Below are 19,578 nucleotides of genomic sequence, written 5' to 3' on the forward strand. Positions count from 1 at the left end.
ACTGGCCTTTGCCTCCCTTACTGTGAAATGGGTGGCTTAGTCGCTTAGGACCTTTCTTGCTTGAGAAACACTCCAAGAGTCTCAGCAAAGGTCTCTCTGCCCTGTAAGGAGGAAATTGGCAAGAGAGGAGCAGAAAGATCAATGTGAGGACATCAAAATGATGCAGAATGCCTCGTGATGATGGCTACCTGGGCCTTTTGTGCACTGTCTTCTTATCTTCTCCCCAAACCTGCATATCTTTGATTCTACTCTTTGTCTTGAGTGATGTTGTGACCATGGAATGCCTGCTGTGAACTTGATTTCTGGTTCAGGTAGAATGAATAGATCAACAAGTCTTTTTGGAAAGGCTACCAGTCCCCCCAGGGTTAGTCAGCTAGTCGGCATCCTATGGAAAGAGAAAAAACAGTATCGGGACAGGTAGCTCCTGGCCCAGCTGTGCCCTTGACGCCTAGTGTGGACTTTGATGGCTCCCCTAGGCTTCAGGTTTCCCATTGCAGGAATCTGGATTATGGCGAAGGGGATTTCCAATCCAAATGCAGCAGAAGGTTGCAGCTCAGGGCATCTGTGACAAGCTGAGAAGCACGCGGTGTCTGTGCATGACCCTTGTCACGCTGACCTCCTCGGGGCAGACACACATGGCTGGCTGGAACAGAGTCTCCTCATCCGAGGATATTCTGGACAAGGAGAGCCTAGAAAGAGATCAAAGAATGTCCAAAAATTATCAGTGACCCTGCCTTTTCAGCCCCCAACGTGCACACAGAGCCTGCAGATATGACATCAGGGTTTTATCTCAGCAAAAAAACTCCTCAGCTGGAGAACGTTATGTCTTCGGGAGAAGCGCGGTAGCAGTTGAGCTGTTCCCAATTAACCTCTCAGGGTAATTTCACTAATATCACACAGCCTCTCATTTCCCACCTTTCCCATCGTCACCACTGCATGCAGAGTTAAGAGGCAGTGGGTGGTTTCGAGGATGCCGGCCAAGAGGCCTTGGAGACCCTCCTGCTCCGATCCCCTTCCTTTTCACACGTGGTTCAACTACAGGCAGGAAGTTCGGCCAGACCCTTGAGGTGGGAGTGTTTTAGACAACGTTCATTTCTTGACTTCTTTTTTTTAAAAAAAAATTTTTTTTCAACGTTTATTTATTTTTGGGACAGAGAGAGACAGAGCATGAACGGGGGAGGGGCAGAGAGAGAGGGAGACACAGAATGGGAAACAGGCTCCAGGCTCCGAGCCATCAGCCCAGAGCCCGACGCGGGGCTCGAACTCACGGACCGCGAGATCGTGACCTGGCTGAAGTCGGACGCTTAACCGACTGCGCCACCCAGGCGCCCCCATTTCTTGACTTCTAAGCGTACAGACACCGTTCCTGTAATGAGGGAGTCTCCTGCCAGGCTAGTCTTGGCAGTGGGAGGCTGAGGCCAGGTCCCCCGCAGATGATGGAAAGTCCAGAGGCCTGCTGTCCCTGCCTTCTCTGCAGCCACCAAGTGTGGTTCAAACAGCACATGCACGGACTGTCACGGATGTGAGGACTAGTGGTAGTAAGCCGTAGACACGGGGACAGAAAGAAGTGAGGATTTATTCCGGCAGCCAATGGCTGCAGCATCTCACTGCCAGGGAGGGGGGTGAACACGATGGCCAAGGCTTTGGCCACGTAGACTAACAAGATGTGACGTCAGCTTGCCCGGAGGCAGCAGTGCTGTGCTTTACTGTGGTTCAGGAGGAAAAGACCGTGGGACAGTGTTATTGAATGAGTGTTCCCATAAAAACACCAGGCTGCAGACTAGGGAAGAGCAAGCACCGTGTAGTGTGGAAAAGCGGAGAAAGTAAACCAGGATTAAAATAGGAGCAGACCGGAGTCGGGCTCTGTGCTGACAGCTCAGAGCCTGGAGCCTGCTTGGGATTCTGTCTCCCTCTCTCTCTGCCCCTCCCCTGCTCACATTCTGCCTCTCTCTCTCTCTCCCTCTCTCAAAAATAAAACATTAAATTTTTAAAAATAGGGGCAGAAAATTGATTTGGGGTTTATTAAAAGTCGCCTTGTGAAATAAATGACTGTCGAGGGAGAAACTGGTAAGACAGCTGTCTTGGTGTTTAGCTCAGTATGAGAAGGCACTTTCCCAGGACATTCCCATGGTGACTAAGGAGTGTGGCCTCTGTTTCAGAGGCAGGAACCTTTATGCCATTCCCTTTGCAAATGTCACCTCAAAGAGCTTCGTGGGGAGTTTCGAACCTTATGGAAATCCACAGTGGAGAAGCTACTTAATGTCTGTTGACTGCCCACTGTGTGGGACGCCCTTCCTATATGTTGGGCGCCCTTCTTTCTGAGTCTGTATTTGAGTCTGGATGAGAGGCAGAGACGGTTTCCCACTGCAGGAACTGAACAAACAGACTCACTTTCATTCGCCCCCGACACCCAGGGCTGCTCAGCAAATCCGAAGTTCCCCTGGCACGTCATATCTCCCCGAGTGGCTCCAAGCAGCAAGGACGAAGGGGCATTCTTCCCCAGGGCCACACAGTATCACTGTCCACGCCAGCGCCCGAGTCACGGGCACCGGTGGCCCCGGGGAGTGTGCGGCAGCCAGGTGTCCCCATCACACAGCTGTGGAACTGGCTGTGTTTCTGGCTGTGGTCACACTGGACGCTCTCGTTCTTATGATACCCCCCTCAGCCCTAATCTTCATAAATCCCTGGAGGCACATTTTGCAGACTGGGTTCTTAGCGTAGCAGTGGCTGGGACACAGGGAGGGGCGCAAGTTCCATTGCAAAGTGCCACCAGCAAAAGTACCAGAGAGAAGCAGGACTGGGCCCACGAAGGGAGCCAGCGCCATGCTGACCTGACCGCGTCTCTGCCGGGAGCCCACCGGGAGCCCTGGAGCAAGCATTTACCATGAGGAGTCCTCCCTTGGGCAGAAAGTACCATAGCCCTACCCTGTCCCTGGCTGGGGGGCCCCAGCTCGAGCACCAAGGTGGTGCCTGAGAAGCATTCAGTTATGCTTGCGCAGCTGGGCCGAGAGGGGCTCCTTGAAGGGGGTCTGGGCTGCACCTGTCCCAGTCAGACCCAGTGCCTGCCTTGTGCTGCAGTCACACTGGGGGGCAGTACCTCCAGATGGATGCTTTTGCGGAGGGAGACCCCAGAGGATGGGGGTGAGTGGGACAAACTTCAGCGCCAGCCCCTGCTGCTGGCGTCAGGCCCACAGCCACTCTTCCTCGTCACCCTGCTGGTCACCCCATTCCACGGCCTCCTTGTCCTTGGCCGCCATCAGTGTTACGCTCAGCGGCTTACCTGGTGGTGCGACCAAAACCCTTCTTCTGAGGATCACCACACCTTTCTCGGGCCAGGCCGGCTGCACTTGTCCATTCATGGCCGCACGGGGAAGATGCGGCTGAAAACCTCAGTGCCTTTGCTCTGGACGTCTTCCCTGCTGCCCCCTGGCTCTGCTGGTCTGGTCCTCGCTGAGATCCGGTGCAGGTTTAGGAAACCTTTTCAGATTGGTTTCATGGATCAGCTCAAGAGTCTGCACTGGGATTCTCCTGACATTTGTCCCCAGCCCCGCTCTGTAAAGCTGAAACATCATTCCCCATCAGCCTTGAAAATAGCAGCCCGCCTGTGCATCGGGGGAGACAGTCGCTGGTCCCCTCTGTCCTCACCCTGACAACAACCATGCACGCAGCACCTGGCAGCCTCCTCACCCTGAGGACAGCAGCCAGAAGCGGTGAGGAAGGAAGCTGGTCTGCCAAGTGGACTCAGGATGATTTTGTCTCTCTCAATAGCGTTTTCCACTGTTGTACTTCATTTTATTTATTTTTGCTTTCTTTCGTTTTATCAAAGAGGGGCGCCTGGGTGGCTCAGTCGGTTAAGTGTCTGACTTCGGCTCAGGTCATGATCTTGCAGCTCGTGAGTTCGAGCCCCGCATCGGGCTCTGTGCTGACAGTGTGGAGCCTGGAGCCTGTTCCTGATTCTGTGTCTCCCTCTTTCTCCCTCCCCTTACCCCACTCATGGTCTGTCTCTCTCTCTCAAAAAATAAATAAATAAATAAATAAATAAATAAATAAATAAAATAAACATTAAAAAAAAGCAAAGTTAAGTAGGTAGAGATTTGCCTATTTTGTAAATATTTTTAAAAATAAGATTTTGATTTATTAACCAGAGCTACTGTTTTCCTAGGCTCAACCTCATAAATGTATTATTTTGCCCATATTATTATCACTTTTTTAAACATCCTCCGGTTTACTCTGTCCTTTTTTTCCTTTTTGTTTGTGTGTGTAAATTTTGATCTACTTGTTTTTTTTTTTTAAATGTGTATTTATTTATTTTGGAGTGGGGGAGGGACAGAGAGAGAAAATCTCAAGCAGGCTCTGTGATGTCAGCAAAGAGCCTGACACGGGGCTCGAACTCACGAACTGTGAGATCATGACCTGAGCCGAGATCAACAATCAGACCTTTGACTGAGCCATCCAGGTGCCCCCATTATTCCTTTTTCACTGATGTAAGTATTTAAGGATACTCTCCTCTGATCTTCTGTATCCTTATTTTTTGTTGTCCGTTTGAACCATCTTGCAGTGATGGTGTGTTAAATTCTCCTGTGGGTGACCTTCAATCTATGTCTCCCTGCATATCCTGTAGATCCTGATTTTTTTTTAATTGAAGTACAGTTGATATATGATATTATATTAGTTTCAGGTGCACAACATAGTGAATCACCGATTCGATACATCATGCGATACTCACCACAGTAAGTGTCATCACAATCTGTTGCCATACAACGTTATTAAAATATTATTGGCGGGGCACCTGGGTGGCTCAGTCGGTTGGGCATCTGGCTTCGGCTCAGGTCATGATCTCACAGTTGGTGGGTTCAAGACCCGCATGGGGCTCTCTCTCAGAGCCTGGAGCCTGTTTCCGATTCTGTGTCTCCCGTTCTCTCTCTGCCCCTCCCCTGCTCACACTCTCTCTCTGTCTCTCAAAAATAAATAACAATGTTTTTTTTAAAATTTAAAAAAAGTATTGACTGTATTTCCTATGCTATACTATTCATCTCTGTGACTTATTTATTTTATGACTAGAACCTTTTACCTCTTATTCATGTTTTGCACATCCTCCACTGCCTTCCCCTCTGGCAACACCAGTTTGTTCTCTGTATTTATGAGTCTGTTTCTGTTTTTTGCTGGTCTGTTTCGCTGTAGTAACTTCTTTATAAAGGAACATGCTGTATGTATTATGTGGTGTTTATACACCTAAAATGCATATCTTAAAAAATAAAAAATGAAAATAAAAAATAAATTAAAAATTTTTTAAATTTTTAAAAAGGGGCACCTGGGTGGCTCAGTCGATTCCGACTTTGGCTCAGGTCATGATCTCATGGTTTGTGGGTTTGAGCCCTCCATCGGGCTCTGTGCTGACAGCTCAGGGCCTGGAGCCTGCTTCAGATTCTGTGTCTCCCTCTCTCTCTCTCTCTGGTCCTCCCCTGCTTGTGGGCTCTCTCTCTCTCTCTCTCAAATAAAGAAATAAATAAACATTTAAAAAACTGTATATCTTTACTGTGAATTGTGGTTATTAACATTAAAAATGTCCTTCTGACAACTTGAGCCACAAAACAAAATACAACCCAAAATCATAATGTCTGTAAGTCTACACTGATATAAATGGATAGTTAAGTAAAAAAAAAAAAGGAAAAAACTAAGGAGAATAGACAAATCTTCCATACAGATTAATTCCAAAGAATGTCTTGAGCCTCCTCTCCCTCAAGGAGTATCGTAAGTGTGGGGTATGCAGAGTGACTTTCTCCCTGAGAGAATAACATGGAAAGAGAGGAAAAAGAATAACTTTACAGCATAGAAGCCTGACGAACCTGACAGCCTAATCATCAGGTCAGCATCACCAGCGCTAAGTCAAGTTGGTAGTATGGACCCTGGACATGATGTGACGAGAAGGGCACTTCGCCTTGGTGGTCTTCCTCCGAAAAACCATAACCCCAGTCTAATCATGAGAAAAATAATCAGACACACCCAACAGCCTAACCAGTGCCCCTCTCAACTGTCAAGGTCATCAAAACATGGGAGGTCTGAGAAACTGTCACAACCAAGACCCTCAACAGCTAAATGTAACATGATATTCTGGGCGGGATTCTGGTGGGGGGGGGGGGGAGAAAGAACATAAGGCAATATGAATGAAGTATGGACTTTAGTTTGCAATAATGTATAGATATTGCTTCATTAATTGTGACACCTGCACCATAGAAATGCTCTACTCGGGACTTTTTTCTGGTATTTTCACACTTACCGGAGCCATCTTCTTGGAATGATTTTAGTTCGGTCCTAAGCTCTCCATTCCTCTCGTCTTCTTTACAGATATTTCTGGACCTCGCTTTTCTCACAGAAAGGGGTAGAAGCAAGAATTCAAGAGACGTCTCCTTGAAAATCAGGAGTCTTTTCAGTAAAGGTAATTTGAAGGTTTTGCTGTTCCCTGACTTCTGACTACATTGATGTCAGGGGGTTTATGTGGTTTTATTCTTCTTCTTGTTGAATTCTATAGTTACGGAAGAATGGATTTGGAGATTTAAATTTACAAGGACACCAGCTGCCCTGGAAATCTGGTGAATTTTTTTCCCCCAGTTATAGTGAGATGTCAGTGTCCACTGACAGATGTGTGAAGAAAATATGGTATATACAGTGGAATATTATTCAGCCATATAAAAAAAAGGAGTTCCTGGATTTTTGACAACATGGATGGACCTTGAAGGCATTATGCTAAATGAAATCAGTCAGACAGAGAAAAGCAAATACTGTATGATCTCACTTATGGGGAATCTAAAAATATCAACTCATAGAAACAGAGTAAAATGGTGATATCCAGGTAATATCCTGGGAGAGGGGAGGAAATTACCTGGTCAAAGGGTACACTTTCAGTTATAAGACCAACACATTCTGAGGAGTTAACGTGGAGCTTGGTGAATATAGTTAATAATGTAGTATTATATCCTTGAAAGTCACTATGAGAGAAGAGTATTAATGTTCTCATCATAAAAATAACAAAAGGGTAATTATATGAGGTGAAGGATTTGCTAACTACCCTTATGGTAAACATTTTGCAATATATACATGAATCAAATAATCACACGTACCCTTCAAATCATACCATATGTCAGTTTTATCACAATAAAGCTGGGGAAAAAGTCAATTGAAGAGGTAAATATTGGTATCTTCACCATGTGGCATCGGCATCTTCCCACAGATCAGTGAGTATTCAATCCTTTTTTTATGTACCTCGTGAACACTTGTATCGGTTTCTTTTTTAAAGTTCCTCCTGCCTCTTGTTACATTTATTTAAAGGAATGATATAGGGATGCCTTGTGGCTCAGGTGGTTGAGCATCCAATTTCGGCTCAGGTCATGATCTCGCAGCTTGTGGGTTTGAGCCTCGCACTGGGCTCTGTGCTGACAGCTCAGAGCCTGAAGCCTGCTTTAGATTCATATTCTGTCTCCCTCTCTCTGCCCCTCCCCCACTTGCACTCAGTCTCTCTCTCTCTCTCTCTCTCTCTCAAAAATAAACATTAAAATTTTTTAATAAAAATAGATAATGGAATGATATAATTTTGTTGATAGTGTAAGTGCAATTTTAAATTTTTTATTCTGATTATTGCTTGTTTATATTAAAAATAGGATTTATCATTTACTAACTGTGTGACTTTGGGTGGTTACCAAACCTCTCATGGCTTCAATCTTTTAACGAAATTAAAGATGTGTGATAATACCCATTTGAGAGTGTTCTTCTGAGACACAAATAAGACAGTACATATAACACAGCTAGTATAGGGTCTGGAACAGAGAAATAGTACATAAAGTAATCCTTGTGGGGTGCATGGGTGGCTCAGTCGGTTAAGCGTCTGACTCTTGGTTTCAGCTCAGGTCATGATCTCACAGTTTGTGGGTTCAAGCCCCGTGTTGAGTTCTGTGCTGTCAGCACAGAGGCTGCTTGGGACTCTTTGTGTCCCTCTCTCTCTGCCCCTCCCCTGCTCATGCTCTCTCTCTCTCAAAATAAGTAAATAAAAACGTTTTTTAAAATGTAATAAAAAAATAATCTTTGTGCCAGTGCTGCATTTTGCACTTGTCAGGCCAGAAGTTTGGGCACGGCTCTTGCCTACTGTCCAAGATGTCCTGGGATCACGGCTTCAATGCAGTGCAGCCGGTCCCCTGGAGAACGAGAGGGAGCCCTGGCTTGCATGCTTCTGGAAAGGGCAAAGGACACTGCACTCCCTGTTCTTTCACCCTGAGTCTCTGCCCCCCCACTTCCACTCGCAGCAGGAACTCAACACAAACAGAGTTGTCTCAGGTCCAGAATGGCTAAACTGTACTTCTGAATAATTACATCCAACCCCCTCAAATTTAATAGACAAATGAAGCTCAGGGAGGGAAAGACATTTGTCCGAGGTCATCCAGTAAGTGGGGAGGCTGGACTGGGACTAGAACACAGGTCCTCTGATTCCTAAGCCTGTGTACTTTCAACTCCACCCCGAATTCTCCTCTTTCTGTGAGAGCCTCCTTGTTCAAGGGCAGTGGAGCAGGTGGGTCAACAGCAGAGCCATGAGGTCATTCAAGTTCGCCTAACACGCACCGTCCACAATCTGCACTACTCGAGTCTGCCTGCCCCCACCTTGTGTGTCTCCAGAGGACACTGTTCACCGTCCACACTAAAGGATCAAGGACTTAGTGCGTCTTGTCTCCTCATTCACATCTTAAAATAGAAAGCTGGGGGAGGGTATGGCTTAACCCAGAGGAATTATGGGTTAATGGAGGCATCTCAGGCACGGACAGGTGAGCCAGAGGGGATTTCCAGTGTCTCTCTAGGGCCTCTTGAGAAGATCCCTGGGGAACAAGAAAGGAAAAGAGGGAGGGCCACTGGAGCTGGCTGGTCACACTGGCGGGCTGGCAGTAGCGGGGTCAGGATGTGGGGTCGACTGGAAAGAAACTGCCTGCTGTCTGTGCAACCTTTTGTTTTTTATTCCCTGGTCTTAGGCGAAAGGCAGCATCCCCTAATGAAATGGAGACTCCAGTTGTGGGGTCAGTTAGTGGAGTTCTCATATGAAGCCCTAGGAATGGGCCTCTTCCACCCCTGCTCTCCTTCACATCCCGCTGAGGGGAGGGACACTCAGCCCCTCACCCATCTCCCTGGGGCTTCCAGGAGCACAAAAATCATGGGAGCCAGAAGCAAATGGAGCAGAAAGTGGTCTTTTATTGCAAAGTCAACGAGAGAAGCAGCCAAGTCCGGTCTTGGACATCCTGAATGAGAGCGAGAATGTGCTGGCCGGAGAGGGTGGTGCGACAGGGCCAGGGCCAGCAGCCCTGGGGACTTCACAGGGGCAGCAAGGACACGCCCCACCTGGCCGGGAGAGAAGAGGACCAGAGAAGTGATTCGGCAGGTCAAAGCACTCAGAGGCAGTGGAGGGCAGGATCAAGTCCACGTGACGGCCCTCTCAGGTCGTCAGTTACAGGCTCAAAGAGCCTCAGTCCCTCCATCCCCTCTCCACAGCCTCCCTCTCACCCGCCCAGGCTCATTCCCATTGCTCAGCCTTCTCTGTGCCCTCGGGGTCTCCTCCTGCTCCACCAGGTTCTCACCTCACTGGGGATCCAAGCAGGCCAGCCCACAAGGGCCGTGACAGCACTTCTTGGCCCCGGGGCACTCGGTATCCCTCAAACAGTGGTTAGGGGGGTTCATCATGGCGCACCGCATCAGAATGTTGGGGCAGGAGCCAGGCTTAGTGGACACTGGAACTTTGAGCAGATCTTTGGTTTTGACTGGGTCTTGACCTCTAACCGGATCTTGTCCTTTGACCAGAACACGACCTTTGTCTGTGCCTTGCCCTTTAGGAGGAACGGTTGAAAGAAGAAATGTAGCCACATTTAGACCCAGTGCGCCTGCTTCACTATCTAGTCTTTCCTCTTCGTCCAACCACTGCTCTCTGCCGTGTTTCCCAAACCATGGCCGGAGATGGGGCAGGGTCATCTGGGCTAGCTGGGGCCTGTGCCCTAGGAAAGCTGTGCTCTGGGCTTTGGGGAGAGGGTCTACAGGACCACGGTTCCCTTGGGTATCCATTTCTCCCCCCGCCCTCCATGACAAGTCCTCTCAGGAGGAGAGGCCAGACAGGGGTGACTTCCAGAGGTGAGAAGGACACATTGTCATCTCTGAGGCAACTTGGGGGGTGGGGAAAGAGCCCTGAGACATACACCAGGAGCTGAGCTCCCTCCTGGCTCTGGAGGTGGTCTGGACAATCAATGTCCTCCTTGGTAAAATGGGGGTCTTCAAACGACAGGATTTCTGAGGTCTTGTTGGTGTGCAACCTCCTTTTAGAGGCTGATTACTCAGGTGCTTTCTGGGGGCAGACAGGCAAACCCCACACCCAGGCCCAGATTCCTGGGGTTCCCCACTTCATTGCACATTCTGCCCAGCTATCAACCCCTGAGGCCAACGCCACATGGCCACGCTTTGTCCGGCAATGGTCCTGATAGCTCAGTCTTAGCATGGAAAGCACATGATTCTACTGGACAACTTCTGCTCTCTCTGGATACAGCAGAAGCAGCCACAGACCAAAGCATGCGATCCAGCCCTGCCTGCTGCCCCAGAGTGCTCCCTGCCAGGGCCCAATCCAGCCTCACCCAGGCCATTTGTCTACTCACCTATGACAGCCGCCTGTGCTGCCAGAGTCCCAAGGATAAGGAACACCGCCAGGACCAAGAAGCTGCTGGGCCTCATGATGTCAGGAAGATGCGTGTGGCCAAGAGCTGAGGCCAGCCCGTTTTATGCTGTCCAGCGTGGCCTGGAGCCAGGGGGCGGGCCTGTGCTTGTCTCTGGCACAAGACCTACATTTTCTTAATTCTACCAGGAAGTATCCACCCCTATCCTGGGAGGGGCCGTGGGACTTTCCCCAAGGATTGTTCACAGAAGAGAAATGGCAGATACCATGTCACATCAGCCCAGGAGCTGTCCCACTTTCTCACAGAGAAGCAGGGCTGGCTGGCAGGTCCAGTGTTCTGAGTTCCCCCATTACTCCTGTTCCTGCGGGCCCCACCCAGATCCATCCTAACCGTTCACCCCTTCCAGCATCAAGGCTTTTCTTTCATGCCTTCCAGGCCCTGAGAAACACTGTAGAAGGGAAATCTGCTTTGCAAGTCTAACGACAAATCACCTCACTTTGCTATTTCAACGGGCAGTCTCCGAGATGCACCACGAAAGTAATAGGGAAGGCGGGATTCTAGATCTCACAGAGCGACTCTAATCAAACTAATGCTGGGTGAAAAATGCAAGTCTCACGAGAAAATATTTTGAATTACACGCTTGTGTCTAAGGCTCAAAACGAAGGCAAACTAATAGATTGTCTAGGTGTACTTAGATATGTGGTAAAACTCATTTACTCGGGGGTAGATGAAAATGATGAAGCCATATACACACAAAATCTAGGATCGTGGTTAACTCTGGAAGTGAGGGAAGAGATGTTTTGGATGGGTGAAAAGTACTCAGGTTGGTTTAAGTTTTTGGTTTCTGATAATGTGCTAGTACTTGGGTTGATTGGTGATTTCCCTTGGGGTGTGTGAGTGTGTGGGGGTGGGTGGGTGGGTGCACACACGCGTGCGTGTGTGTGTGCGCGCGCGCACGCGTTTCCAAGGCTACGGGGTAAATCATTTATGAATTATCTTCACTTTCCATAAACCCACACCTGTTGCTGTCTCAAGTGGTTTCCAGTCTTTTACTGTTACAAAATACACATGTGACTTTTTGCATTAACTTGCAAGCTTGCTTCCCAGAAGCAGATTTACTAGTACAAAGATTAAATGTATTTGAAATTTTTTCCTGGCATAGTGCAGTACGGTTGACAAATGGATTTTATATTTATTTAATGTGTACGATATGATGTTTTCACGTGTGTGTACATTGTGAAGCGATTACCACAACCAGGCTCATGAACATATCCATCGACTCCTAGAGTTACCATTTTTTAAGTGCTTTTGAAATTTTTACAATCTTGGCTTAATGCGCTCAGTGGGGGCTGTACCATTTTGTACCCGCACCGGCAGTGGGCGACACGTCCTGTGCCATTCCAGACACACACGGTGTGTCTGATGTGGGGATGAGACTAATGTCTCAGTCTGGTAGGTGAGAAATGATATTTTACTGATGGCTTTAGTTAGCATCTCTCACATTTCCATGTTTGCACATTTTAGGAGCCCCTGACGTTTCTTTTTCTGAAAGCTTCTTTTCCTTTGCTCACTTCTCTATAGATTCATTAGCCCTTTTCTTCTTCATTTTTAAGCACTCTTTATATATGATGGAGAAAGGTCCTTTGTGACATGGTGTGCAAATGAAAACTTTAATGTCATGCTAAGACCTGCTCAGAACAGCTCAGGCCACTGTCCTTTCCTCGTCTTACCTGGACATTACCTCCTATTGTTTGGGTTTTTTTGCACATAGTGAGAGTGTGTTCTTAATATAGTTATATTAAACAAATCTGGCTATGGTTCTATTAAGAAGGCTGCACGTCCTATTAGTAGAGGTTCACCAAACAGTTGATGAGGGGATAGAGGTTAGGAAGGTAGGATAGGAGAAGAAAAAAGGGTAAATAAAAGAAACAAAAAAGTATTGTTTCATCAAAAAACTCATCATGTCTGATGCGATTCTATTATACTTATAAATAGAAAAGGCATGAATATCACTAGATCTCTGTTTACTGAATCCTAGCAATGTTCACAAAATCATACCAACAGAAAAAAACAAGTTAGAGGGTAACATATGTGTTTGATAATACTTTGGTAGAAACAAATAAAACTGCTATGCATGGCTTTATTTATGTAGGAAAGAGGAGAAAGTTATGAAGGAATATATGCTACCCTATTAACATTGCTTACATCACTGTGATGGGAATAGGAAAAAGCAAGATAAGTAAGTTTTCCTTTTTTAAAAAATTGTATTTATTTATTTTGAGAGAGAGAGAAAAGGGGAGAGGGAGAGCAAGAATCTGAGGCAGATTCCATGCTGTCAGTACAGAGTCTGATGTAGGGCTTGAACTCACGAACCATGAGATCATGGCCTGAGCTGATATCAAGAGAGGGACACTTAACTGACTGCGCCACCCAGGCGCCCCAACTAGGTTTTCCATTATACATACTAGTTTCTCAGTTTTTCACTTGTCACAACAAAAAGTCACTGTTGTGATCTAAAATATCAAAGAAAATTATCATCAATAATTAAAAAAAAGAATTCAAGGGGCGCCTGGGTGGCTCAGTTGATTAAGCAGCTGACTTCGGCTCAGGTCATGATCTCATGGTTTGTGGGTTCGAGCTCAGCTTCGGGCTCTGTGCTGACAGCTCAGAGCCTGGAGCCTGCTTTGGATTCTGTGTCTCCCCCTCTCTCTGTCCCTCCCCCACTCATGCTCTGTCTCTCTCTCAAAATTAAATAAAAATTTTTTTAAAAAAGGAAAAAAGAATTCAAGGAAACACGTGAATGAAGAAAAGAGTATAACGGACAGTAACATCTAAATAAACTATATACATGGAATATACACATGTAACCATTGGTGCCAATGTTAATAAGGGGTGCTGAAAATGTAAGTGTCATAATGTAAAAATATAATAGTGTGTGTCGGGTATGATTCAGATGCAGTGGAAAGAAATCAGTCCAGGTAGTTCAAGCAGAAGAATCCAGCTATTGTGTGAATGCATTTGATTGTAAGAACTTGAATCACATCTGCAGTCCTGGAGATGAAAGAGTCTGGGACACATAGTCACTGGATTTCCAACTGCTGCAGGAAAGCATGCTGGGAGCAGCTGAAATGCACGTCGATGAAGACACTGAACAGTGCATGCCACCATCCACTCTTTTTTTCTCCTGCCACTGTTCATGCCCCTGGTCCATCCCCTACTTACACTTCCAAACATCAGCAAATATTCACCTCCTAGAAGGAAGAGTGTGCACCTTGAGTGGGAAGTTGAGGTGAGCAGGGCTGAGAACAAGAAAGGTAAGGTACAGTGCTGGGAGGTGTCCAAAGAAAAGAAATAAGAAAACGCATCCGGGAGAAGGAGGAGACGTATTGAGGAGAGAGGTCATCATCTTGAAACACCGGAGCAGTATCTCTCTGGCCATGGCTGATGGTAGGAGACCTCTTGTTTCAGACCAGTACGTAAGAATCAGGAAAAGCCCAAGTATTTAAGGAACTGCCCACTATTGTAGCAACGGAGGAGGGAGCCCTTGAGCTAAGAAACTAAGAAACCCCTTCTAACCCCCTTGCTAACCCCCCATACTCCCTCCCAACCCCCCACACCCGTACCCCCACTCCTACTATATTCCTTTCAATAGCTGGTCCTTGAAAATCTAGCGATTTTAAAATAAGAAAGAAATTTGAAATCACATAAGCCATACAAAAATACTAATTTTGAAAGCAGAAATGAGTCGCAAAACTTAAAAACATTTAAAATGGGATTTTGGGGTGCCTGGGCGGCTCAGTCGGTTAAACATCTGACTCTTGATTTTGGCTCAGATCATGATTTCACAGTTTGCGGGTTCAAGCCCTGCTGTGCTGACAGCACAGAGCCTGCTTGGGATTCTCTCTCTCCCTCTCTCTCTGCCCTTCCCCCCTGCCCTCCCCCCTCCCCTGCACACGCTAACGTGCTCTCTCTCCCTCTCAAAATAAATAAATAAAATGTCAAAAATATATACATTAAAATGGGATTTTAAAAGTCCTAAGTAAAATGCCACCACAAAACTGAAAAGATGGATATTCCAAAATGAACATGGAAAATTACTGAAACAAATTGAAAGTATGAAGAACCACATAAAGCAGAAATATAGAAATTCAAAGAAGCGATAGCAAGGTAGCAGGAAGATGTGAAGTGAAATCTGACGGAGCTCAGAAAAGAAATTGAAGACAAGGAGAAAAACAATGCACAAATAAAAACTAAGGAAGGAAAATAAGGAAAGCAAAGAACACAAAATAAAAATTAAAAACAGCTTTAAAATGATTACAGAGAAAGCCTTAAGTATAAAAAAGTCAGTAGAGACCCAACAGACATATAAATCAAGTCCCACAAAGAAGAAAACCAAAACAACAAAATAAAAGAATTATTTAAAACTGTAATTGAGGAAAATATTTCTGAAATAAAAGCAGGCTTGTGTCTACATATTGAAAGTTCACATCGTGGAAAACACAAAAGGCATGCAAGTCAAGTATTTAGAGTGTAAAGATAGAAAATAGAAGCCCTTAGGAAGCCAACACCCCTCAAAAAATCCAAAATCCGAGTTAATCAGATTAAATGATAGCCCGAAAAGAGCAGAGCCAAACTTGAAAGAAAGTATGCACTGAGGATTTTTTACACAGCTAATCTGTCTGTTAAGTAAAAAGGCTACAAGAATATATTTCTGAGCATGCAAGAACTCAAGGAAAATTGTTTCCAAGAGCTTTCCTGAACGTTCTAAGGGATGAGATATACCCGACTCAGAAGGTTTGTAGGAATTACCAAAATGACTCATGTTGAACACTGGACATTTTATTTTATTTTATATTTTTTAATTTTAATTTTTTTTTCCAACGTTTATTTATTTTTTTGGGGACAGAGAGAGACAGAGCATGAACGGGGGAGGGGCAGGGAGAGAGGGAGACACAGAATCGGAAGCAGACTCCCGGCTCTGAGCCATCAGCCCAGAGCCCGACGCGGGGCTCGAACTCACGGACCGCGAGATCGTGACCTGAGCTGAAGTCGGACGCTTAACCGACTGCGCCACCCAGGCGCCCCGATTTTTTTTTTTAATTTTAATTAATTAATTTTTTAATTTACATCCAAGTTAGTTAGCATATAGAGCAACAATGATTTCAGGAGTAGATTCCTTACGGCCCCTGACCCATTTAGCCCATCCCCCCCTCCCAAAACCCCTCCAGCAACCCTCAGTTTGTTCTCCATATTTATGAGTCTCTTCTGTTTTGTCCCCCTCCCTGTTTTTATATTATTTTTGTTTCCCTTCCCTGTGTTCATCTGTTTTGTCTCTTAAAGTCCTCATATGAGTGAAGTCATAGGATTTTTGTCTTTCTCTGACTAATTTCACTTAACATAATACCCTCCAGTTCCATCCATGTAGTTGCAAATCGCAAGATTTCATTCTTTTTGATATCCGAGTAATACTCCATTGTATATAGATACCACATCTTCTTTATCCGTTCATCCATCAGTGGACATTTGGGCTCTTTCCATTGCTGCTATAAATATTGGGGTGCATGCGCCCCTTCAAAACAGCACACCTATATCCCTTGGATAAATGCTTAGTAGTGCAATTTCTGAGTCATAGGGTAGTTCTATTTCTAATTTTTTGAGGAACCTGCATACTGTTTTCCAGAGTGGCTGCACCAATTTGCATTCCCACCAGCAGTGCCAACAGGTTCCTCTTTCTCCGCATCCTCGCCAACATCTGTTGTTGCCTGAGTTGTTAATGTTAGTCATTCTGCCAGGTGTGAGGTGGTATCTCATTTGAACACTGGACATTTTAACTGCGGAAATAAGACTAAGGCAAAGTGGTAACAAACAGTATGTAAATATGCCATGCTGTGAAAACATATAAACAGTACAACTTCCATCAACAGGAGGAAGAGGGGAAGGAAGGTAAATAAAAGAGTAAGCTCGTTGATTGCTTTACATATAATAGTTTCAAGATGAAGGATATTTAAAACACAATAAGCTTCAACAGAGTTAAACACTTCGGTGCATCAAAGGCCACTATCGGGATAATGAAAAGACCACCCGCAGAATGGGAGAAAAGATTTTCCATTCAGGCATCTGATAAGGGCCTAGTATCCAACAACAATAAAAAGATAAATGACCCAATTTTAAAATAGTCAAAGGCCTAAATGTCCAACAACTGATGAATGGATAAAGAAGATGTGGTTGAGAAAGAATGAAATCCTGCCATTTGCAGCAACATGGATAGAACTGGAGGGTATTATGCTGAGTAGAATAAGTCAGTCAGAGAAAGAGAGATCATATGTTTTCACTCATATGTGGAACTTGAGAAACTTAACAGAAGACCATAGGGGAAGGGAAGAGGAAAAAATAATTACAGAGAGGGAAGGAGGCAAACCATAAGAGACTCTTAAATACAGAGAACAAACTGGGGGTTGACTGGCGGGTGGGAGAGAGGGAAAAATGGGTGATGGGCATTGAGGAGGGCACTTATTGGGATAAACACTGGGTGTTGTATGTAAGCGATGAACCACGGGAATCTACCCCCAAAACCAAGAGCACACTGTCCACACTGTATGTTAGCCAACTTGACAATAAATTATATTTAAAAAATTAATAAAAATTTTAAAACATGGTCAAAAGACTAGAATATACTTTTCTCTGGAGAAGATAGACAAAAGGTTGATGAGCACGTGAGAAGGTACTCAACATCATTAGCCATTAGGAAAACGCAAACCCAAATCACAAGATACAACTTCACACCCTGTAGACTGACTATAAATTTTTTTTAATTTTAAGTTTATTTATTTATTTTGAGAGAGAGAGAGAGAGAGAGAGATTGAAAGAGAATCTGTCAGCACAGAGCCTGACACAGGGCTAAACCAAAGCAAAATCAAAGAAACAAATATTTGCAGGATGGGATGGGATTAAAATAAGTGGTTATTAAGCTCATCTTATTAAATCCTCAGAACGATCCTGTAAAATAAATATTATCTCTATTTTATAGAAAAGTAAACTGAGGTTTAAAAAAGTTAGGTGACTTGGGGCACCTGGGTGGCTCAGTCGGTTAAGCGTTCAACTTTAGCTCCGGTCATAATCTCAGGGTTCGTGAGTTCGAGCCCTGCATCGGGCTCTGTGCTGACAGGTCAGAGCCTGGCCTGCTTCAGATTCTGTGTCTCCCTCTCTCTGTCCCTCCCTCACTCGTGCTGTTTCTCTCTCTCTCTCTCTCTCAAAAATAAATAAACATTAAAATTAAAAGAAAAAAAAAGTTAGGTGACTTGTCCAAAGTCACACAGCTAGAACCTGGTGGTGTTATGCCCAGAATTTGTGATCTCCAAAGACCGCCAGGGAGCCGAGTCCGATGCAAAAGCAAAAGAGCCTTTATACGAGCTAGCTCGAGCTCAACCCCCTACCTGCACAGACGCAGGGGTGAGATGGGGGGGGGGGGGGGGAGCGAGTTTCAAAAGCACAAAGGTTTTACAGGGGTCTAGGGTCAGTTGGTGAGGTAATGGCTGTGGCCTCAGCTGATTGGCTGGGGAAGGGTCGGAGTCCTGTTACGCAGGTCCCTGGGCGTGTTTTGATCAGGAAGTTTGAACGGGTGAGCAGGAGGTTACTCAAGGGGAGGAGGCGTGGTCTAGGTGAAGGACACAGAACAAGATGGAGTCGGCCAGCGTAGGCCCGCTCATTCAGTGGCAGTTGGATTCAAATCCAGGTCTGCCTGACTCCAGTTTACATTGGCTAACTACTTTACCATACTGCCTCTTGCGTATGACATGTTAGTAGTGTCCCTAATATGTAAACAGCTTTTACAACTCAATAATAAAAATAAATGTATTCCCAGTAAAAGTGGGCAAAGTATAAAAACAGGAAATACACTTGGTCAGTATAAACATATGAAGAAATGCTGTCACCAATTTCAGGGAAAGGTAAATTAAAATGAGATACTTTTCCATTGGTAAAGGTTTTATATACTTCTCTCTTCATATCCTGTCTTTCTTTGCTGAGTATATCTGTTAAGGATCCTGGGTCGCAAGCAACAGCAACTGAATTTTAGACTGTTCTCTTTATGACACTGCCTTCTCCATTCAGGATTTGAATGGAGGGGTGGGCAGGTAAGAGAAGAGTCCAGTTAACTCAAGCTTGAGTCAAACGCCTCACCTGTAGCAGGGGAAGTATCTGGTGATTGACAGCCAACCAGAATTACAGGACTGGGGAGCAATGACTCCACCAAAGGAAGAGATACCAGGCAGACAAAAGCAGGAGATTCCTGCTACAGAACAACAGCGGCTCACACACTCATTTACATCTTTTCTGAAATGCAATTTGACGGGGTATTCCAAACCTGAAAAGCGATCACTGCTGTTGACCCGGCGTTTCTTTTTGTTTGTTATTTGTTTGGGTTTTTAAAAATTGGGTTTTGGTTTTGAGATTCTTTACTGAGGTATAATTGACATATAACATATTAGTTTCCAATGTACAATGTAATGATTTGATATTTGTATGTACTGTGAGATGATCACCAAAATAAGTCTAGTTAACGTCCATCACCACATGTAGTTACAAACATTTTTCTTACGATAAGAACTTTTAAGACCTACTCTCTTAGCAACTTTCAAATATGCGATACTGTATTATTAATTATAATCACCATGCTATATGTTACATCCCCATGGCTTATTTATTTTATGCCTAGAAGTTTATACCTTTTGGCTGACCTAGCATTTCTACTTTGACAAATTTACCCTAAGAAGATAGAGATGTGGGGGCACCTGGGTGGCTCAGTTGGTTAAGCATCTGACTTCAGCTCAGGTCATGATCTCATGGTTCATGAGTGTGAGTCCTGTATCAGATGAGCTCGAGCCCCACATCAGGT

General features: G+C 45.2%; 1 protein-coding gene across 1 annotated transcript; it reads right to left on the reverse strand.

Annotated features, from left to right (window-relative positions):
* Positions 1 to 9,205: 9,205 nt before the first annotated feature.
* Positions 9,206 to 10,825, reverse strand: PI3 (peptidase inhibitor 3). The gene is made up of 3 exons (XM_006929726.3): positions 10,668 to 10,825; positions 9,609 to 9,854; positions 9,206 to 9,372 (listed from the first exon to the last, which is right to left on the reverse strand). The coding sequence occupies exons 1-2, from the start codon at positions 10,741 to 10,743 to the stop codon at positions 9,610 to 9,612; spliced, it is 321 nt and encodes a 106-aa protein (XP_006929788.1). The 5' UTR covers positions 10,744 to 10,825; the 3' UTR covers positions 9,206 to 9,372; position 9,609.
* Between the last annotated feature and the right edge of the window lie 8,753 nt (positions 10,826 to 19,578).

This window comes from Felis catus, chromosome A3 (genome assembly GCF_018350175.1).
Source record: "Felis catus isolate Fca126 chromosome A3, F.catus_Fca126_mat1.0, whole genome shotgun sequence".
Classification (NCBI taxonomy): Eukaryota; Metazoa; Chordata; class Mammalia; order Carnivora; family Felidae; genus Felis; species Felis catus.

What these genes read in the sequence shown, in the direction of transcription:
- PI3 (XM_006929726.3), bottom strand. Translation starts at nt 10,743, where the DNA reads ATGAGGCCCAGCAGCTTCTTGGTCCTGGCGGTGTTCCTTATCCTTGGG. An exon ending in AGCACAGGCGGCTGTCATAG is followed by an intron (nt 9,855 to 10,667) that starts GTGAGTAGACAA and finishes TTCCTCCTAAAG; the next exon opens with GGCAAGGCACAGACAAAGGT.